The sequence below is a fragment of the Periophthalmus magnuspinnatus genome, chromosome 15, assembly GCF_009829125.3.
Source record: "Periophthalmus magnuspinnatus isolate fPerMag1 chromosome 15, fPerMag1.2.pri, whole genome shotgun sequence".
NCBI classification, from domain to species: Eukaryota; Metazoa; Chordata; class Actinopteri; order Gobiiformes; family Gobiidae; genus Periophthalmus; species Periophthalmus magnuspinnatus.
The window spans coordinates 9,864,086-9,883,377 of record NC_047140.1 but is presented as its reverse complement, the minus strand read 5'-3'; the positions used below and the strand labels follow the sequence as shown (position 1 = coordinate 9,883,377).

The window sequence follows — 19,292 nt, the reverse complement described above, 5'->3', positions numbered from 1 at the left end:
GCTTATTTAAACCTGGATTAGTCAAGGTTTAGAATTTTGACAGACTTCAGTCTAATATAGTGGCTCAGCTGGTAGTTTGTCCATTGATCTGAAGGTTTATGATTCAAATTCTGCTTTCGACATAAACATCATTGGTTGAGCCACTGCTCCACTGGTTGGTGGTGTGATTCTAGCTCTCTCAGATTAATTCTGTCCTTGGGCAAGACACTTAACCCACTCCCATTGTCTGTGTACACTGGTGTATGACAGTGTGTGTGTAAAGTCCTTTGAATGCTATATAAAAATGTAACTGTTGTGGAAAAAATATATCTCCTGATCTTGATCAATAACTAATCAATTTGCAAAGCCTGGTGAGTTATGAAAGGCAAAAAGGTTTATTCTTTGTTACAGTAGATACGGGACAATGGGTCCCAAGCAAGTCTCCCTGACTCTCTGTCTCTCCCTTAGATCATTTTTCCCCCAGAGCATCTGAGCTCTGAGTATTTATACCAGAATGACAAACATCATACATTACAAAAGCAGGGTCACATCTGTTCACAGTCATATGTAAAGAGAGGTAAAACTACACAGAGTTTCCTGTGGGATGGGACAGAGCCTTCACACATGTGAGTGTGTGCTCTGGGTCTGACAGACTGACACAGATAAAACGCATATGATAAGATTTTCTTCACAACATGAATATAGATAGATTTCCAGCACATGATCATTTACCATTTAAACCCTTTAAATTTGTCTTGAGGATGAATAAAAGTAACTCTGATTCTGATTTGCTTGGTTAAAATTATAGTCTGTTTTGAATGTTTTTTGTTTTTATTAGTTGACTAGTACAATGATTTTCCTGTAACGCAGGACTAAGTCTATTGGCTTTTGTTTTAGAGCCTCCAATGATCAAAATACGATTATTATTATTTTAGTCACAATTAGAGATCAACTGATATGTTTTTTTTTCCATGGCCAACGCCGATATTGACTGTTTAGAATCCAGAACAACCAATGGCTGATGAGCTCTGCCGGTATTTTTGGGTCAATATAGTTTTTCTCAAATTATGTCATTTATATTTACTACAAACTGACCCACAGCTTGTTTTTCTACAAACCTATGGGAGAGCTGTGTATCACATTTAGTGCAGTTATCTCTTCATCTTAAAGTGTTAATATAAAGCTTGGTGTGTATGTTCTAGGCAGCAAATCCACCAAAACAATAGACCTGTCACAATAACACATTAATAACGTAACAATGCTCATTATGGTCAAACAGTTCAATTTTAGTTTTGTCAGACCACAGGACATGTCTCCAAAAATTAAGGTCTCTGTCCCTGTGTGCCTTTGCAAACGGTATTCTGGCTTTTTTATGTTTCTTTTGGAGTAATGGCAGAGCGGCCTTCAGCCCATGTCTGTACAGTACTTGTTTCACTGTGGATAATGACACACTCTTACCAGCTTCAGCAGCATCTTCACAAGATCTTTTGCTTTTGTTCTTGGGTCGATCTGCACATCTTGGGGACACAGAACCCGTCTCCTTCCTGAGCAGTATGATGGCTGGTGTTTATACTTACGTTTAACTGTTTGAACAGATGGATGTGGCACTTTTAGGCATCTGGAAATTGTACTCAAGGATGAACCAGACCTGTGCAAGTCCACAATAGTTGTCCTTACATCTTGGTGGATTTCTTTTGACTTTCCCATGATGTTACACAAAGAAGCAGCGTGTTTCAGTTGTGCCTTCAAATACATCCACAGCTGTGTCTCTAACTCAAATGTTGTCTATAAACTTATCAGAAGCCTCCAAAGACACGACATCATCACCTGAGTTACTGCATGTAAACTTCTGAAGTAGAAATAATGAAAAATCCTTATTATTCTGGCATTTAGCAAATAGAAATAATTTGGGTAATCCTTTTTAACCTAAAACAGGAACAGTTTAGTGTAATGTGTCTTTTTATATAGCGTATGTCTGGGTTCAACTGTATTTACGGCAAAGCTTCTGTTTATTAGACCAAATTAAAGTAAAGGCGGCCCACGTGCTCTAGTTACTCCTTCCTCTTTACGCTGAAGCAGACACACTGTCCCCATATATAGATTCATATCAGTAACCACTAAATCTACTACTGCAGTACTCCACAAAGCTTAACCGTACACACAGCCAGAGCTTCCTCCTATAAGGGCTTTTATCTCACGTTCTTTGGGTCTGTCTAACACACCTAAAGGTTATCTGAGAGGCAACAGGAAACTGTGCTCTACTCAGTGTTGTTTGCGTGAACATGCCAAACCACATGGGCCACTCATGGCGCTGTTTAAAACTCTATAGGTTGGGATCATATTAGACTTTGATGAGATCATTTCAAATGGAGGGACATATGTAAAACGACAGGAGATTCACTGGTTTTGAAAGAAATATTCAAACGTCTGATCCACAAATGTTGAACCTTATCATTATTGTGTTTGGGATTGTCTCCACGAACTTGTCATATTAATCTTATGATGTAAAGGTCCTATATTACACAAACTTGACTCTTTAAGCTTTAAGTTATGTTGTAAATGCTGTTACCTCATCAAAAACATACCTGGAGTTGTGTTTTGTTTCATTCACACACTTGAGTATCACTTTATTATTAGTCTGTCTACATCTCCAACACTCAAAATGCTCTGTTCCACCTTGTGATGTCATGAAGTGGTAGTTTTCAAGTTAACAGTTACCTGTACTTTTAGTTCAGTAGAGACTGGAAAGGGCTGAAATTCTCCAAATGATTCTAGTGAAGGAGTGTGGAGTTTAAAAACACAGCAAAGCAGTTATATTACCACATGACATCACAAGGTGGTACTGAGTGTTTCCTGTTTGAGAGAAGAACTCCTAAATGTGCAGGGTTTGTGTGTTCAACATGTGCAAATGAAACAAAACACAACTCTAGATCTGTGTGTGATCAGGAAACATAATGTCCTTTCAACTGAGAGACAATCACATGTTTGAGGTTGAATAATGGCTCCACTCTCTGAAGAGATTGTGAAAAAGTATTTGACTTTAGTTTATTTGTGCTAGCAGAGAAGACGCTAAACTGTGTGCCAGTTTTTGTTTCATGTGGATAGGCCCAGTAATTACAGATGTATTAACCATAAATCGAACCAAACCCTCTTGCTGTGAGGCATGAGTGTTGCCACTCAGCCACCGTGCTGCCTACACACAAAAATAAAACAGGAAAATCAAACAACAGGAAAAATCAGAAAAACAAGAAAAATCAGCCAGGCGAGGAGGAGGGAGGGGGGCGGAGGAGGGCCAGGCGAGGAAGAGGAAGACCAGGCGAGGAGAAGGAGAGCCGGGCGAGGAGGAGGAGAGCCAGGCGAGGAGGAGAGGGAGGCGGGTGGAGGAGGGCCAGGCGGGGAGGAGGAGAGGGTCCTTGATGTAAAGTGCTTTGAGCCTTGAAGGTGGAAAAGTGTTATATAAAAAGGTGACTGTTCACCATTTACCCTCCTGTCCAAGCCTCCCACCCCTTCCAAAGGTACATTACTGCCCCGTGAATGTGACTTTTTTAGTATCGATACCTGCTCAAATGAGTATCTAGTTTCAATAGTTTTAGTTGTTGATTAGTATCTGATTTTCACAACCCTAGTTCACACTTCACTGTGATTGGTTAAGTCTCACTGTCACTCACTCAGAGCATGACAGAGGCTGACGAATAAGAGGAGTGAGTCGGGAAAGTGTCTGCTTCAGAGAAGTACTGAGTCACAATATGACGATCTCACTAACTGTCTATGATCACAGGGATGAGATCATGTTTTATGGTCATATCCAGCCCTGCTGTAGAGGCCGCAGTTGTCTACAGTGAGGGAGTGGGACAAGACGAGGATTTGAAGTGTTCTGGTGTCTTTGGTCAGGGAAAGTCATTTCTCTGGAGATTATGTTTCACCTTTATGGCAAAGCTTTTCACAAATAAAACCACAATGTGAATGTTTCAATTTGCTGACAGATTAAGTACAGTCAGTGATGGAAGAAATACTCCATATTGTTACTTAAGTAAAAGTACCAATACCACATAAAAAAAATACTCATGTAGTATCACATGAAAAAACTACGTAAGTAAAAGTATTAAAGTGCCTGTTTAAAAATGTATTTTGTGCAGATTTTGAGGTCGTATAAGGCTTCTCAAATGTACTGATTTTGATGCAGATTTATGCTGAATTGTGTTCAAAGGAAACAATTATTGTTTTCTATCTGTTCTTATTTGTATGTTTTAGTTTGCTCAGATTATGAGCATGTTAAAACATACCTTTTCAGCAGGTCTGAAACAACAATAAAAAAAAAAACTTTTACTTTTCAGTCCAGTTAAAACATGTAGTGGAGTAGAAAGTACAGATACCTGCTCTCAAATGATGTGAAGTAAAAGTAAAAAGCATCCACTTTAAAATGTATGGATACCTAAAAATTTATACTTACTAAAATACAGCACTTTAATACTTTTACTATTACGTTCCACCACTGAATACAGTAATGTGACAAAGTAGGAGATAGATCATGTACCTGCCTGTAGCACTGAATACACCAGGGCTGTTCATGGTTTTGAGCTTCCTGTTCTGTGGTTTCATTTTGGACCCATTCAAAAGATATTTGATATAAGATATTTTGAATTGTTCATTGTCTGGAAACTGACCTAACTTTCCTTCATTGTTAAACTCACAGATAGAATGCCATGGATAGAAAAGTGTGACCCCTCCTTTGTATGACTTATTAGAGCCTGTGTAGTGTAGTAGAATGATTGTTTTATTCTGTTTTATCTCGAGTCTTGTCTTTGGTTATCCACTACACCAGAGACATGTAGGCTGTATGGTAGGACATCAGTCTCCTTCAGTAGCCCGTATGCAGTCCCCATGAGAGTGACGGGCCTGTGGGCTGTGCTTCACCTGGCCCTCTGCTCCAGCTCCTCTCACTGTGTGGACCTCACCATGGACAGCTCCAGCATCTCTCCACCAACACAATCCTAGCATTCTTTTATCTCCTACATGATGCTGGTCAGCTCATGTAAGACTTTGTTTTTAGAGAGATTAAAGCTCTTCTGAGATGGAAGAAAGAAGTTTTTTTATAAACCTGCCATAAACAGAGCAGCAAGAGGTGAAGAATGTGAAGTACTAAATCTACTGAGATTAGCAGGTCAAACTTTGTAAATGTGGTGTGAACTGGGATATACCACCTTGAAAAATGCCACTGGTGATTTCCAGTTCACATAGAGTAACTGTGACTTATTACAGCAGTGTTAAAGATCACACAAAGTGGATCTGAGGTGACCTATTACATAAATGAATTAAATCAGGTTACACTCTGTTTTTTATGTTTACATTTCTTTAGCCTACAGATTAGCATTAGCTATTCTTTACACACAAGTTAATTCAGATGGAACGCTCTGAAGTAAACCACTTACCAGTCGCCTGAAAAGCATCAACAGCCTTAATGAAAAACAAAACAAAACAAGGTTCTCAGTTCTCTCTCTCTCACACACACACACACACAGAGACACACACACAAAGACACACACACACAAAGACATACACGCACACACACACACACACATACCCCCCCCCCCCCCACACACACACCCACACACACACCAGTAGGGATGCACCTCCAGCTCTTTCATTTCCAATACCGATACTGATACTTTTGGTGTCTGTCAATACCTGATATTAAAACACACAACTTATTACAAAATTAATCCAATTGTGTTTTATTGAGCAATTAACTATTGAACAGCTTTGTATGAGTAAAAGTTCAAACATTATAAAATGCAGTAAGGTCAATATTTGCCAGTAGAAAGTCTTACTATGTCCAGTTAATGGCCCAACCAGGGGTATCAACTGAACTGGGATCATGGAACCGATCCCCTGAGCCACTAACATTAAAGATCTCTCCTGGGCCCTATTCAAACCATACAAGGCTCCGCCCACAAGTCTCCCACACCACAATTCTCCATAAATTTACAAAAACAGGATACAAAACTGTTCACAGCAACTTGACAAACCTGATGTGATGTGCAGTAATTTCATAAGTGGGATGTACATGGATTGTGTTGTGATGGCGCTCTGAAGGAGGAATGACTTAGTGCAGAGAGCAAAGGGAGAGGGAAACTTATAACATGTTAATATAGGATTTTCAATTAACAATAACGGGTAACATGGTGATCTAAATATGTTATGTGTTACAGTTAATACCCCACAGAAGTAAAATAGAATGCACCATGTTTGATACTCGTGTTAAACAGATGAACCCTGACAGGCCAATAAGCAAAATGTAATTTGGGGATAGTCACTGAAACGGCGCAGCGCCCTCTTGAGCCCATGTGTCTCTGAGTCCCGCCCTCGCTGCGTGCTATCCAGGTTCAGACGTCCTAAGACCCCCTCACCCTCCTCTCTCACCCCCCTCAGCTCTCCTGTGCTTTCAGTGGCATGTGACCTGGATTAAGTCTGTCTCCTGCACTCAAACGGATTTATACAATTTCCTTTCAGCGAGGCCTTTTCTCTCAACGCTTTTGTACAAGGGGAAAAAATTAAGCCATCAGAGCAGGATGTCCAACAATGAACTTTAGGAATAACAATACACGTTCTTAGGGGTTCAGTTTTATGCGTCATTCAGGATGTGTGGCGGCCTCTGCTGGCTGTGGAAAGTGGAGCGTGTTGATATGAAAAATGTAAATATTGATTTTGAAATGTGTGAATGAAAATAAATGAACCAGGAAATGAATCAGTCCCAAGGTACTGGGTCTGAAAGTCACATATTTGTCATAACTAATACCAAACCTTTCGAATTTAGACAATTTTATCAATCTAGGTGTAGCTGGATATAGTGTTGTCACGATACTCAAGACTTTTAACGACCTTAGTTTGTTGACTATATAACTATATGAAGACAACAGAAAAAGTAGAGTGCTGGATTTTGTTACACATACAAACAAAAAGGTATGTAGATGTTTTAAGAAGTATTTCAGATTAAAATGTAGAACTTTTTCAAGGCTTTTTCAAATGACTAAGTGAGCGAGCCAGTTCATTCTGAAACTCGTTCTTCACACATGGCATAGTCCCTTTTAAGTGGAGCTAAACATATAAACTTTGCTCACAAACACATTTCAAATAAAGCTGCTAAACTAGCTGCCTGGACAAATGCGGAACAGTATGATTCGTCTATACTACAAACTCCACCCAGGTTTTGTAAACAGAAACCCCTGCTGTAATCAGCGCAGTCATATGTAATGTCATATGTAATAATGTAGTAGTTGAAATGACATTGGTCACTAGACAACTATTGTCTACTGGTATATTATGCTAGTACACTACTATTAAAACACCATGTACAGAGTTTGTAAGAGTTCATTATTATTATTATTATTACACTTGTGTAGCACTTTTCATATATATATATATATATATATATATATATATATATATATATATATATACACACACATACAACAGCCTCACTGTGGATTGGCTATGATTCCAAATATGGAACTTGTCTCTAAAATTCATCTCGATGAGCTTCATTTGAGTGGAGCTGAACACTATGGGTGACGTCACACTCCCTTAGTCCACTTCTTTATACAGTCTATGATTTTAACACAGTTCTGATACGAGTTTTCTTCTAAAGCGTGAGCTCAAACCACAGACTTTTACTGTGGTTGGCGATTGGCTGATTAACCATTGTCCATTAAAAAGACCTGAGCTGATCCTCCTGAGATCAGCTGTTAGTGATTCAAATGTGATTCATTACAGAACCTGTTTTTTAGTTTGGCACAAGGACTGGGCAATTTTGGAGAAACAAAACCTAATTGTGCTTTTTCTGAGAAGTTGTGCCAATTTATATTTTAAAATCATGATCCAGTTCAAGGTGCAGATTTTAAATCCATTTTGGGAGCAGTTACATTTAAAATTTAAAAATTTCAAACTCGATACTGATCCTGATACCATGATGAGAATAAAAACACTTTATTCAGACAGTAGCATTAAATAGTAGTACTTTCTTTTATCTACTCAATACCAGTTTTAGTATCAATTAGTATCTGAGTTTCGATACTTTTGACAGTCCTACTTACTTCTAATCCTAATGCTTCTTACAGATATCCTACAGTTGAGTGTGTGTGGTTACAGTACCTTTGTTACATAACTGAGATCCTTGATGAACAGCAGCAGCATGTGGTCGTTGAAAAGGAAGTGCATTGTTTGAACTGCGGAAGTCAAAAGTGCTGAGGTGAACTGGACAAACGCACAAATATGTCCATCTATGCAAAAACTGCAGACGTGAAAAACAACTGCTCAAGGAGGGGAGTGCCATTCAGGAGTATTTAGGGTTCAGACAGTCTACATGTGTCTATGGAATTGAACAGAAAGGGAAACTATAGAGCACAGTAGTTCAAAAATACAAAATGTACAAACAAAATAAAAATACATAAAATTATTATTATTATTATTATTATTATTAATAATACTACTACTACTACTACTAATAATAATAATAATAAGTTTATTTTAATGTGCTTTTAACTAAGAATGCATCAATCCAGCTTTTTAAATTCTGATGCTTTCGATACTTTGACTCTAAGTATCTGCCGATAACCCATATGAGCCAATACTACTGCAGGGACGGAAATGTCACATATTTCCTTAAACCACAGTTGACGTATTACACAAGAGATACAACTGTGTATCTACTGAACAGCATTGTGAAGATAATTAAAAAATTGTGTACAGCACAAAGGCCTTATGACAATATTGAGTATCAGTTCCATATTTGAAATCGTGAAGGAAGAGATTGTAGACCAGGTAGAGAGTTGAAAGAAGTTTATCTGATCAGATGAATGAAGTTACAGACAGCAGGCACATGCGTTGTGTTTCAGAGGAGTTTTCCAGTACTTAAAGCCTTTTCAAGGTACTATCTATAGAAGGCAGGTCTGATAAGGACTTAACTAATTTTACATACTGTCCGTACAAGGTCACAAAGAAATGTATGGTTAGCTGTTTACAGAGAGGTAGAATACGTCACTAAGAGATGCCTGCAGTCACTAAGAAGATGTATTGCTAGGCCTCTTGTCAACATAAAGAGGAATACCAGTATCCAGTGACCGAAGCGACTGGTTCTAGTGGAGACATCCTAAAATAAGTTTGTATCACATTCCTACAGAGAAACGAGTTTACAAGGTTTAAAAATCATGCTTTCAATATTGTTTTTTTGCAAGGCCGATATTATGGAACTGATACTCGATACAGCACTTTTTTCAGTATCACGATATTCTATACCAGTATCGGTATTGGTGCATCCTTACGTTTAATTCCAGATGATTATATTTCTCATTCTTATGGGCTTGTGTGAACCTCTTTGTAACAATCTTTTGAAATGTATTAAACTAATATAGGTATTAAAATTTTAAGCAGCAAAACATATTATGAATAAAATGAGAAAGTAAAGGATGTTGCCACATGTCTCAGTGTACAGTATACATTACAGTATGCAGTATTCAGTGTATAGTGTACAGCAGCTCTTCTCACGAGAGCATAAGGAATGCAGAGCTGCTCTGACATGACTGACGTTATTCAAAGAGTAACTCACAGTTTTACAGGTGGAGTTCACGTCACATCAGTATTAGAATCTGTATAGTGCAAACTGAGCTGAGACAGGGATACTAAGGAATAGACTCGATACCAACTCCGATGCCACGATAGTAAAAATACTTTCTTTAGACATTAGAATGCTATTTTCCCACATTAAATTGTAGTACTTTCTGTTTTATTCCCATGTGGCCTTATATCTGTGTAATCCCTCAGTGTCCAGTAGGTTCATAGTGGTCCATGTGTGTACACTAGTCTATGTGTCTATACTTGTTCCGATACAGCTCAAGATCATTCTAAAGATATTCAGGAAAGATTCATTTCTGTCCTGTGAATGGGACTTTTTAGTATAGATACCTGCTCAAATGAGTATCTTGTTTCAATACTAGTTTGAGTATCGATATGTATCTGAGCCTATGTAGTGTCACTTCTCTGAGTGCGATTTTCCTCCAGTTAAAGCTCTGGTGTTGTACATGACCTTGTGGTGCTAAAAGTAACAGGATATTGTGAGCGCTGCCCTCTTGAGGTCGGGTCAGACAGTCTGTGGTTGTGTTCAATAGTCCCGTCCTGGTTTAAATGTGTGAGGTTTGGCCCTGTCCCCGCTATGGCCTCTGATGAGTCCATTCATTCTCCCTCTAATGTGCAACAGCAGCTCAATATGTAACACGTGAGACTGAGCTTGTCACTGTAAGTGCTCCATCAACTATACATGTGGAGGCTGGAGACTCAGGGTGGAGGCTCTGTCTGCAACGCAAGCTTATTTATACAGCACAATTCATACACAAAGTAATTCAAAGTGCTTTATGGAATAAGAAAGATTAAAATCACAATACAAACAAATCAACACAAGAGGCCAGTGAGCAGGCTGTTACAGTAGTCTAACCTACTGGAGACAAATGCATGGATAAGTCTCTCCAAGTCTGGTTTTGACAGTAAACCTTTGATTATTGTAATGTTTTAGACAGAACAAAGCTGCTGTTCAAGTCTGAGTCCATTACCCCCCTCTCTGTAGATGGTGAGGTCTTTGGGCTGAGATTAACAAGAGACACGGGGTGGGAAAGATCGAGAGAGCTGGGTTTTTATAAATAGGGCTTCTGGGTAATTAGAGGTGTGGCTGAGGTGAGTTGTCGTTCGCTGGAGAGGATAAGGAGGAGGTTGAGGGGTCAATCATATTACAGTGTTCCCTCGTTTATTGTGGGGATTACGTTTCAAAAATAACCCGCACTCAAATTCAGCGTCTACTGACACATTTCAAGCACAGTTCCATCTGAAAACTCACTCACCTACCTAATGTAGCCTAATCATTCACTGTGACGAGTTTATAAGCACTTTCCACAACTTTCAGGGACCAGAGTGCAGTTTTGCCATTACTATAAACATGCAAGTTCTGATTAACAATAAAAAGCTTTACAATTAGATGCAGACAGTACGCATCGGACATATTTTCACCTCAAGAGCTGCTTATAGAGTATATTTGTTTTGGGGCAAGACAAATTTAGCCCAAATACATGGAGAAAATTAGATACAGGGCCTTTAATCCAATGCTATCTTTAACAAGAATCCCACCCATCAAACTGGGAGCGCTTGTTATTTCTACACTACTGACAAATAAACAGCTGGTTTCATGCTCACACATAGTACAAGAACATCTCCCCATTCAGCCCAAGGTCTGTCACGATAAGTGGTGGAAGATAACAAAGTAAAAGTAGTCATTTTTAGGTATCTGTACTTTACTTAGGTAGATTTTACACTGGATACTTTTTATTTTGCCAAAAAAAGTACTTTTCATATGATTTGAGGGTTTTTTGCCATGTTCGTGGTTCGTGGAAATAAGAAGACATTGATTCATTACTGTTGCACAAAATATATATCATTTTGAATCTATATCACTACATTTACACTTTAACAAATGAACAAGACTTGTATGAAACACTTTTACTTTTTACTCTTAAAGTACATTTTAAATACTTTCACTTAAGCAGATTTTTTTCATGTACCGTAATATTTACTTCTGTGTCTGTACTTTTAAGAGTGATAAGTCTGTATAGTAATTAGGAGTTTGTTTGTGTGTTCTGGTGCAGGCCTGACCTCAGAGTTGACACAGTGATAAAAGTTGTATTAGATGTGCTTGGGTTACCCCTGAATGTGATCCTCCCTGCCACGTCTCCCTGGCTCATCCTCCTCTCTCTCTCTGTGTGTGTCTACAGCGACGTGGGTGGGCGGCGGCTTCATCGTGGGCACGGCCGAGGCGGTCTACAACCCGTCTATGGGCCTGATCTGGGCTGTCATGCCCATCTCTGCCACTCTGTGCTTCATCATCGGTGAGTACAGGGCTCCACGAGGGGCTCTGCGGGTCTACTGCACACTACAAGATCAACAGGGCTGATATTCTAATTTTACACACCTCTAAAGCAACAATTGTGATATTATTCTTTATATCTTTCACCCATTTTTGGACTCAAAGTAAAAACAGAATCTGATCCAAATACTGGCAATATCATTCAATTTTATTTTATTTTATTTTTTCAGCAAAATACAGTTCCAAAATGTGTTATCCTGACTAGAGATAAACAGACATTTTTATTTTTTTTTTCATGGCCAATACTGATTGTTCAGTCCAGGGCGACCGAGCGACCGAGCAAATCTATAAGAGAGTAGTGTGGTTACATTTTGTAGTTATATCTTCATATTAAAGTGTTAATATAAAGTTTTGTGTGGATTTTTCTAGGCAGCATATTGATCTCTGCTGGAGATTTAAGACTGACAGCCAATATGCTAAAAAGTCCAAATATCAGTAGGGATGGGTAATATAGTGATTCCAGTATCTGTATTGTCAAATATTGATACCTGATACCGATATTTTATAATGGTATTTTTTGTGCTGCTCCAGTCTCCTGATTGTCCTTTTTAAACAGACTAATAATGAGTCAAACTAACAAGAAGTGCACTATGACTCTGTGACACAAACATGTAACAAATTATTTTATACCCCAAAAAATGACATTCTGTTTTTATTTTTACAAAAGCAAAAAGTTAAAGTAACAATCCCAAAGTAACTAAAGATAAATGTGTGGGCCTCGCTATGGTGTTTAAAAGTTAAATATCGGTATTGCCAAATATCAGTTATTGGCAGGACAAGTATCAGTATCAACTCAATGAAAAAACTAAAATCCATATGAGCCCATCACAACAGAGCAGTGTGATTGTTCTAACAGGTATCCACACTTTAAACTGCCCCTGCAGCCAGGTGTTTATGAGAATCACAAACACCTGGTTGTCATCCTGTGTGATGTCATCAACTACTTAAAATCGCAGAGGTCACTGAAGGCAGCACATACTTAACTTTATATTTTTAGCATATTTTGAGCTTTACATGCTCCAAAATTAGCTAGTTTCTACTAAATTTGCCAAAAATAACTACGAACAGTAGATGAAGTGACTGAAACTAAATATATAACATTTAATAATGATCAGACCCGAGGCTCCGCACAGGATCCTCTTCTCCTCATGCTTATCCGGTCAGTGGTTAGCTAGGAGCTGGCTGGCACACAGGAAGAGGTCAGGGCGTCCGTGGAGAGTGGGGAGAGCGTGCCTGGACGCTGCTCCACATCCTGAAGCCTGAATAATTGAAAACGCCACATTTGTCCCAGGGTTTGTTTAAATAATAGAACTGTACACTGAAGGAGGACAAGCTGTACTCTGCACGAGACAAGGCCCAAAACATAGGCAGCTATGTGGGGGGAGCGATCTCGATATTGATATTCACACGATATTTCACCTTGTGATGTCATGTGGAAATTGTTACGACCCTGCTTGGCTCGGGTCAGGGAGGAAACAAAAACCAAGATGGAAAAATGTTGAAATAAAGAAGTAATTTAATAAACAGGATTGTAAAAGGCAAAGTAACAAAAATGGTCTAAAATATGAGCAAATATATAAAGAAAATAACCTAAACTAAAAAAACACAAATAACAGAGTTAACAGATAACAAGTTTTGTGTCTAGTCACGTAGGCCTATTAAAAAATAAGTGACAAAATAATAACACAACGAGGCTACGAGTGTCCCAAAATAAACACGAGCCACATAAACCTACAAACAGAATCGAGTGAGGAAAAAAACAAGAGACACAAAAACAGAACTAAACTAGTGTCTCACACACATAAAGTTAGACACAGAGACGAGTGACTAATGAAATAAATGAGACAGACAAAACAGCAGACTGGCCACAGAGATCAGCGGCTCTGAGCAGGGGTTAAGAATCTCCTTAAATAGGGAGGCGGCTGCAGGTGAGACAGGGTTGGCCAAGCGGGAAAACAGTCCTCCAATCACCAGGGCAAACACAGGCGGGATCCTGTGGGGAAAGGGGACAGATTCAAACACAAACAAAACATAACAGGCAGATACTAACAAATGAAAGTACTTACGGCCTGGAGCTGGAGCAGTAATACAGGAAGTGCTCCACTATGTTCAGTCCAGACACCTTCACTAGAATCATTTGGTTAATTTCACCCCTGGAATTGCTAATCTTTACTAAACAAAAGGTGAAAGGTAACAGTTAACTTGAAAACTACCACTACATGACATCACAAGGTGGAACAGAGCATCGTGTGAATGAAACAAAACACAACTCCAGGTCTGTTTTTGATGAGGTGCAACATTATAACATGACCTCACGAGAGTCAATTATGCATAATATAGGACCATTAAGTGTTGCATTTTGTTTCTTTACTGCAGTTCATATTTTTTACAATATTGTACATTTAGAATACTTTTTGGGGGCTAATTCTATTTTAAGATTTGGTTTCAATATTATCGTTTATTGTCTATATTTACTCCACCAACATATCGCACTTGAAAATGTGTTATGGTGACAGGCCCGGTGGTTTGAGGCGGGTGTGAGGTAGAGTGTGTGAGGTCCTCGTGCATGAGTGATCAGAGCTGTGGTGCTGATGGATGAGTGTGAGCAGATGCACAAACAGAGAGGGGACAGTCCCTTGTCTGAACATCACCAAGAGCACCACCTCATCACGGGGTCTGCTTTGACTCTGGGCCTCAGGGGAGCCAGACCTCCAGCATCTCATGGGTCTCATCAGCTCTAAGACTCTTGCTTTAGTGAGACCTCTTGTTCTTGTGTTTGCTCTATTGTTATAATCTATGACACCCGTGGATAATTGTGTTATAATTTGTACATTTTAAATAGCCATATTCATCTAAAACAACTTAATAAAGATCGGCAAAATGGCATCTTTAAAATAAGAAATTAAAGATTACTCAAACATGAATCACTCCAAATACAACTTCAGAGGCTCAATGAGAAGAAATGACTAGAACATGGTGAAAAGCTCTGAAAAGTCAATTTGCAGCATAGTTCAATGTTTTTTTCCTTTGTTTACTACATTCTACATGTTATATACGCTCAGAAGACATCAAATATATGAAGTAAGATACAGTGAGGCACATAAGTATTTGAACACCCTGTGATTTTGCAACTTCTCCCACTTAAAAATCATGGAGGGGTCTGAAATGTTCATCTTAGGTGCATGTCCACTGTGAGAGACATAATCTAAAAAAAAATCTGGAAATCACATCGTATGATTTTTTAAATAATTTATTTGTACGTTACTGCTGCAAATAAGTATTTGAACACCTAAGAAAATCAATGTTAATATTTGATACAGTAGCCTTTGTTTGCAATTACAGAGGTCAAACGTTTCCTGTAGTTTTTCACCAGGTTTGCACACACTGCAGGAGGGATTTTGGCCCACTCCTCCACACAGATCTTCTCTAGATCAGTCAGGTTTCTGGGCTGTCGCTGAGAAACACGGAGTTTGAGCTCCCTCCAAAGATTTCCTATTGGGTTTAGGTCTGGAGACTGGCTAGGCCACTCCAGAACCTTGATATGCTTCTTACGGAGCCTTGGTTATCCTGGCTGTGTGCTTTGGGTCATTGTCATGTTGGAAGACCCAGCCACGACCTATCTTCAATGCTCTAACTGAGGGAAGGAGGTCGCTCCCCAAAATCTCGCAATACATGGCCCCGGTCACCCTCTCCTTAATACAGTGCAGTCGTCCTGTCCCATGTGCAGAGAAACACCCCCAAAGCATGATATTTCCACCCTCATGCTTCACAGTAGGGATGGTGTTCTTTGGATGGTACTCATCATTCTTCCTCCTCCAAACACGGCGAGTGGAATTAAGATCAAAAGTTCTATTTTGGTCTCATCTGACCACATGACATTCTCCCATGACTCCTCTGGATCATCCAAATGGTCACTGGCAAACTTAAGACAGGCCTGGACATGTGCTGGTTTAAGCAGGGGAACCTTCCATGACATGCATGATTTTAAACCATGACATCTTAGTGTATTACTAACAGTAACCTTGGAAACGGTGGTCCCAGCTCTTTTCAGGTCATTGACCAGCTCCTCCCGTGTAGTTCTGGGTTGATTACTCACCTTTCTTAGGATCATTGAGACCCCACGAGGTGAGATCTTGCATGGAGCCCCAGTCCGAGGGAGATTGACAGTCATGTTTAGCTTCTTCCATTTTCTAATAATTGCTCCAACAGTGGATCTTTTTTCACCAAGCTGCTTGGCAATTGCCCCGTAGCCCTTTTCAGCCTTGTGGAGGTCTACAATTTTGTCTCTTGTGCATTTTGACAGTTGTTTGGTCTTGGCCATGTTAGTAGTTGGAGTCTTACTGATTGTATGGGGTGGACAGGTGTCTTTATGCAGCTAACAACCTCAAACAGGTAATAAGTGGAGTGGAGGTGGACTTTTTAAAGGTGGACTAACAGGTCTTTGAGGGTCAGAATTCTAGCTGATAGACAGGTGCTGAAATACTTATTTGCAGCAGTAACATACAAATAAATTAATTAAAAAAATGTGTCTCTCACAGTGGACATGCACCTGATGCACAAGATGAAATTTTCAGCCCCCTCCAAATACTTATTTGCCTCACTGTATATGCATTATATAATGAAGAAAAAAGGTGAAATAATTCAACTAACTATTTGATACTGTCTCCTCCCTTTACTTCGTGGACAGCTGTAAACCCTTGGCCTTCTCTCAAAGAGCTTCATCATAATGAAGTCTCCTGTAATGGTTTTCACTTCACAGCTGTGCCAGGGTCAAGAAATTAGAGTCCACAGCAGTGATCAAAGCAAATGGTGGCCATTTTTAAAAATATAAAATATGGAATGAGTTTGGAGATTTTGTTAGAGTCGAAATATGTCATTCATTAGTGTTGATGCTTCAGTTAGAATCTATAATGTAAACAGCCATGAAAATAAAGACAAAACAAAAATGAGAAAGTGTGTTCAACTTCTGCCTGCCTTATGTGGCTTGGTCAGTGATGTGTCGGTGATTTTTTTTAAAGTTGGCTAAACCTTTAATGGGTTCATGAGCATTTATACGGACAGCAGCAGGAAGGAGAAGGCTTGGATTGAGTTAGCAGACAGATGCAGACAGAACACAGCAGTCAGGACCCACTGATACAATGCTGGTATCAGATATCTGTGACGATATTGAACATTTTGATTGATATCGGTTCAGTCGATATCCCATTTTGGGTTATACGTTGGTGAAATAAGCCCAAAACAACTCATAATATTAAACCTGTGTTTTTCAAAGCTGTTCTATTGTCACTTTAATGATAAATAACATTTAGAAAACACATTTGGATAATTTTTTTCCCCACGTTGTTTGTGTTTAAGGTAAATACATTCTATTTTCAGCCTCTGTCGTGGTATTGGTTGATATCAGGGATTGGCAGATACTTAAAGCCAAAGTATCGACATCGGTTTCAGAACAGACAAAGCTGGATGGGTGCATCCTCACACAGGAGTCTCACATTGACCCTAAGAGCTGCTTTTACACTATAACTTTATAATAAGGACTAATAAACCACTTTACTTCATGACATGAACAAAAGGGGCACAGCCCGTTCAAGCAAAAGCTCCATTATGCTCTTAAATGTACATTTTTATAACAACAGTGTGGGACAGTGGCTGTGTTTTGGCAACACACAGAGTCTGCTGGACTAACGGCAAAAAGCCAGTTATCAGACGGGGCTGGGCTCAGGACCGGGCTAAGGACCTCAGAGGCTGTAGACTATTGGATCTTTAGTCTCCTACATCTGTGTTTTTTATAGAAATGACAATCCAACCTTTAGGCTAAAGATACAACTAACAAAAACATTCAGAAAACTTTGACATTTCTGATGACCCTTAAAGAGGTGATATTTAGCTCAAACGGGCCAGTTCACTTTAGACAGTGGAGACACTTACAGGCCATACCCATCCACACCAAAGCAAGTATGAGGCTGCATGTATGAGACTGCATGTATGAGGCTGCATGTATGAGGCTGCATGTATGAGGCTGCATGTATGAGGCTGCATGTATGAGGCTGCATGTATGAGACTGCATGTATGAGACTGCATGTATGAGGCTGTATGTATGAGACTGCATGTATGAGGCTGCATAGTTGGAGCTTTTACTACCTCCACTGTACTTACTGACAATTAGCACAAAGCTGCTGCAGCTAAAGATAGCACCCCCCAAATGCCTCTCACTTGTTCAGAAGTGACAGCTCTCACAGGAAGTCTGTGAAGGACATCCAGCCCTCTGTCCCACACTCCACAGCATGCTTCTATTGTCATTCAAGACTACAGAACTGTGGACACCATCGTATCTGAACCAGTCCGAGACCGTGTTGTTTCAAATCATCAGTGATGAGCGTGGCTCTTTTTAATGCAAGGTTTACATTACGGCTGCAAGATTCACAATAATATTTTGCATTATAATTATTGTGTCTTATTATCTTAAAAAAAGCCCTACCAACTCTGTAGTGTAGACCTCTGCAAACATGTTCTGAAATGTATGAGATTCTTGGATTCATTTAGCTGTTCAGATTTTCAGATTTTTTTTGCGTTACTTCTTCTGGACATGTTCAAAATGTGCACTTTGAACAGAATAAAACATAAATAGTAAATATGTTTGTCCAAACAACTAACAAACAGAAGTTCAATATTTTGCCAAAATGGTTCAGTCCTAGTCCACAGCTAGTCCTCTGTCAGTGAAGCCTGTGGTTTAGAGCAGAGTTCAGACTTTGGAGGAAGAAATTTGATTATTTTTGTGTGTTAACTATCTTTCGGGTGAATTATAATAAAATGGAGAAAAATCTGTCACTGGACAAACGTTTTAAAGTGATGACGTTTTGCTGCTCATCCAAGCCGCTTTTTCAGTTCTGGTCAGATTACTGCTGGACACTGCCTTATATCTATCTGAAGGGAGGAGCTAACTGGGTCTGACAGACTGGCACAGATCAATTGCATTTACAAAGAGACATATGATGAGAATATTTTCTTCACAACATGATACACATACATTTGGATCAGTTTAGCTGAATAGACCTAGCCTATAAACAAAAACTGTAAACAAACAGGTGTGTTAGTTACAGTGCAGTTAGCTTCAGACAGATATAAGGCAGTGTGCAGCAGTAATTTGACCAGAACTGAAAAAGCAGCTTGGCTGAACATTCAAAACGTCTTCACTCTAAAACCTTTGTCCAGTTACAGATTTGATATTTTTTTTTACTATAATAAAATATAATAACCTGTGAGTTGTAGTCAATTCCAGTGAACACATTCTTTCAGCAGTGACACTGCATAGTCACTTTCTTCAGCGCTCTCTGACCAGGCACAAAAACATCTT

General features: G+C 39.2%; 1 protein-coding gene across 1 annotated transcript in view; it reads left to right on the top strand.

Moving 5' to 3' along the window:
• LOC117382756 (high-affinity choline transporter 1-like) overlaps positions 1-19,292 on the top strand; it is a 62,374-nt gene that overhangs the window by 3,699 nt on the left and 39,383 nt on the right. The window contains exon 2 of the mRNA XM_033979992.2: positions 11,787-11,900. Coding sequence (XP_033835883.1) covers positions 11,787-11,900 — 114 coding nt within the window. The remainder of the gene's footprint in view (positions 1-11,786; positions 11,901-19,292) is intronic.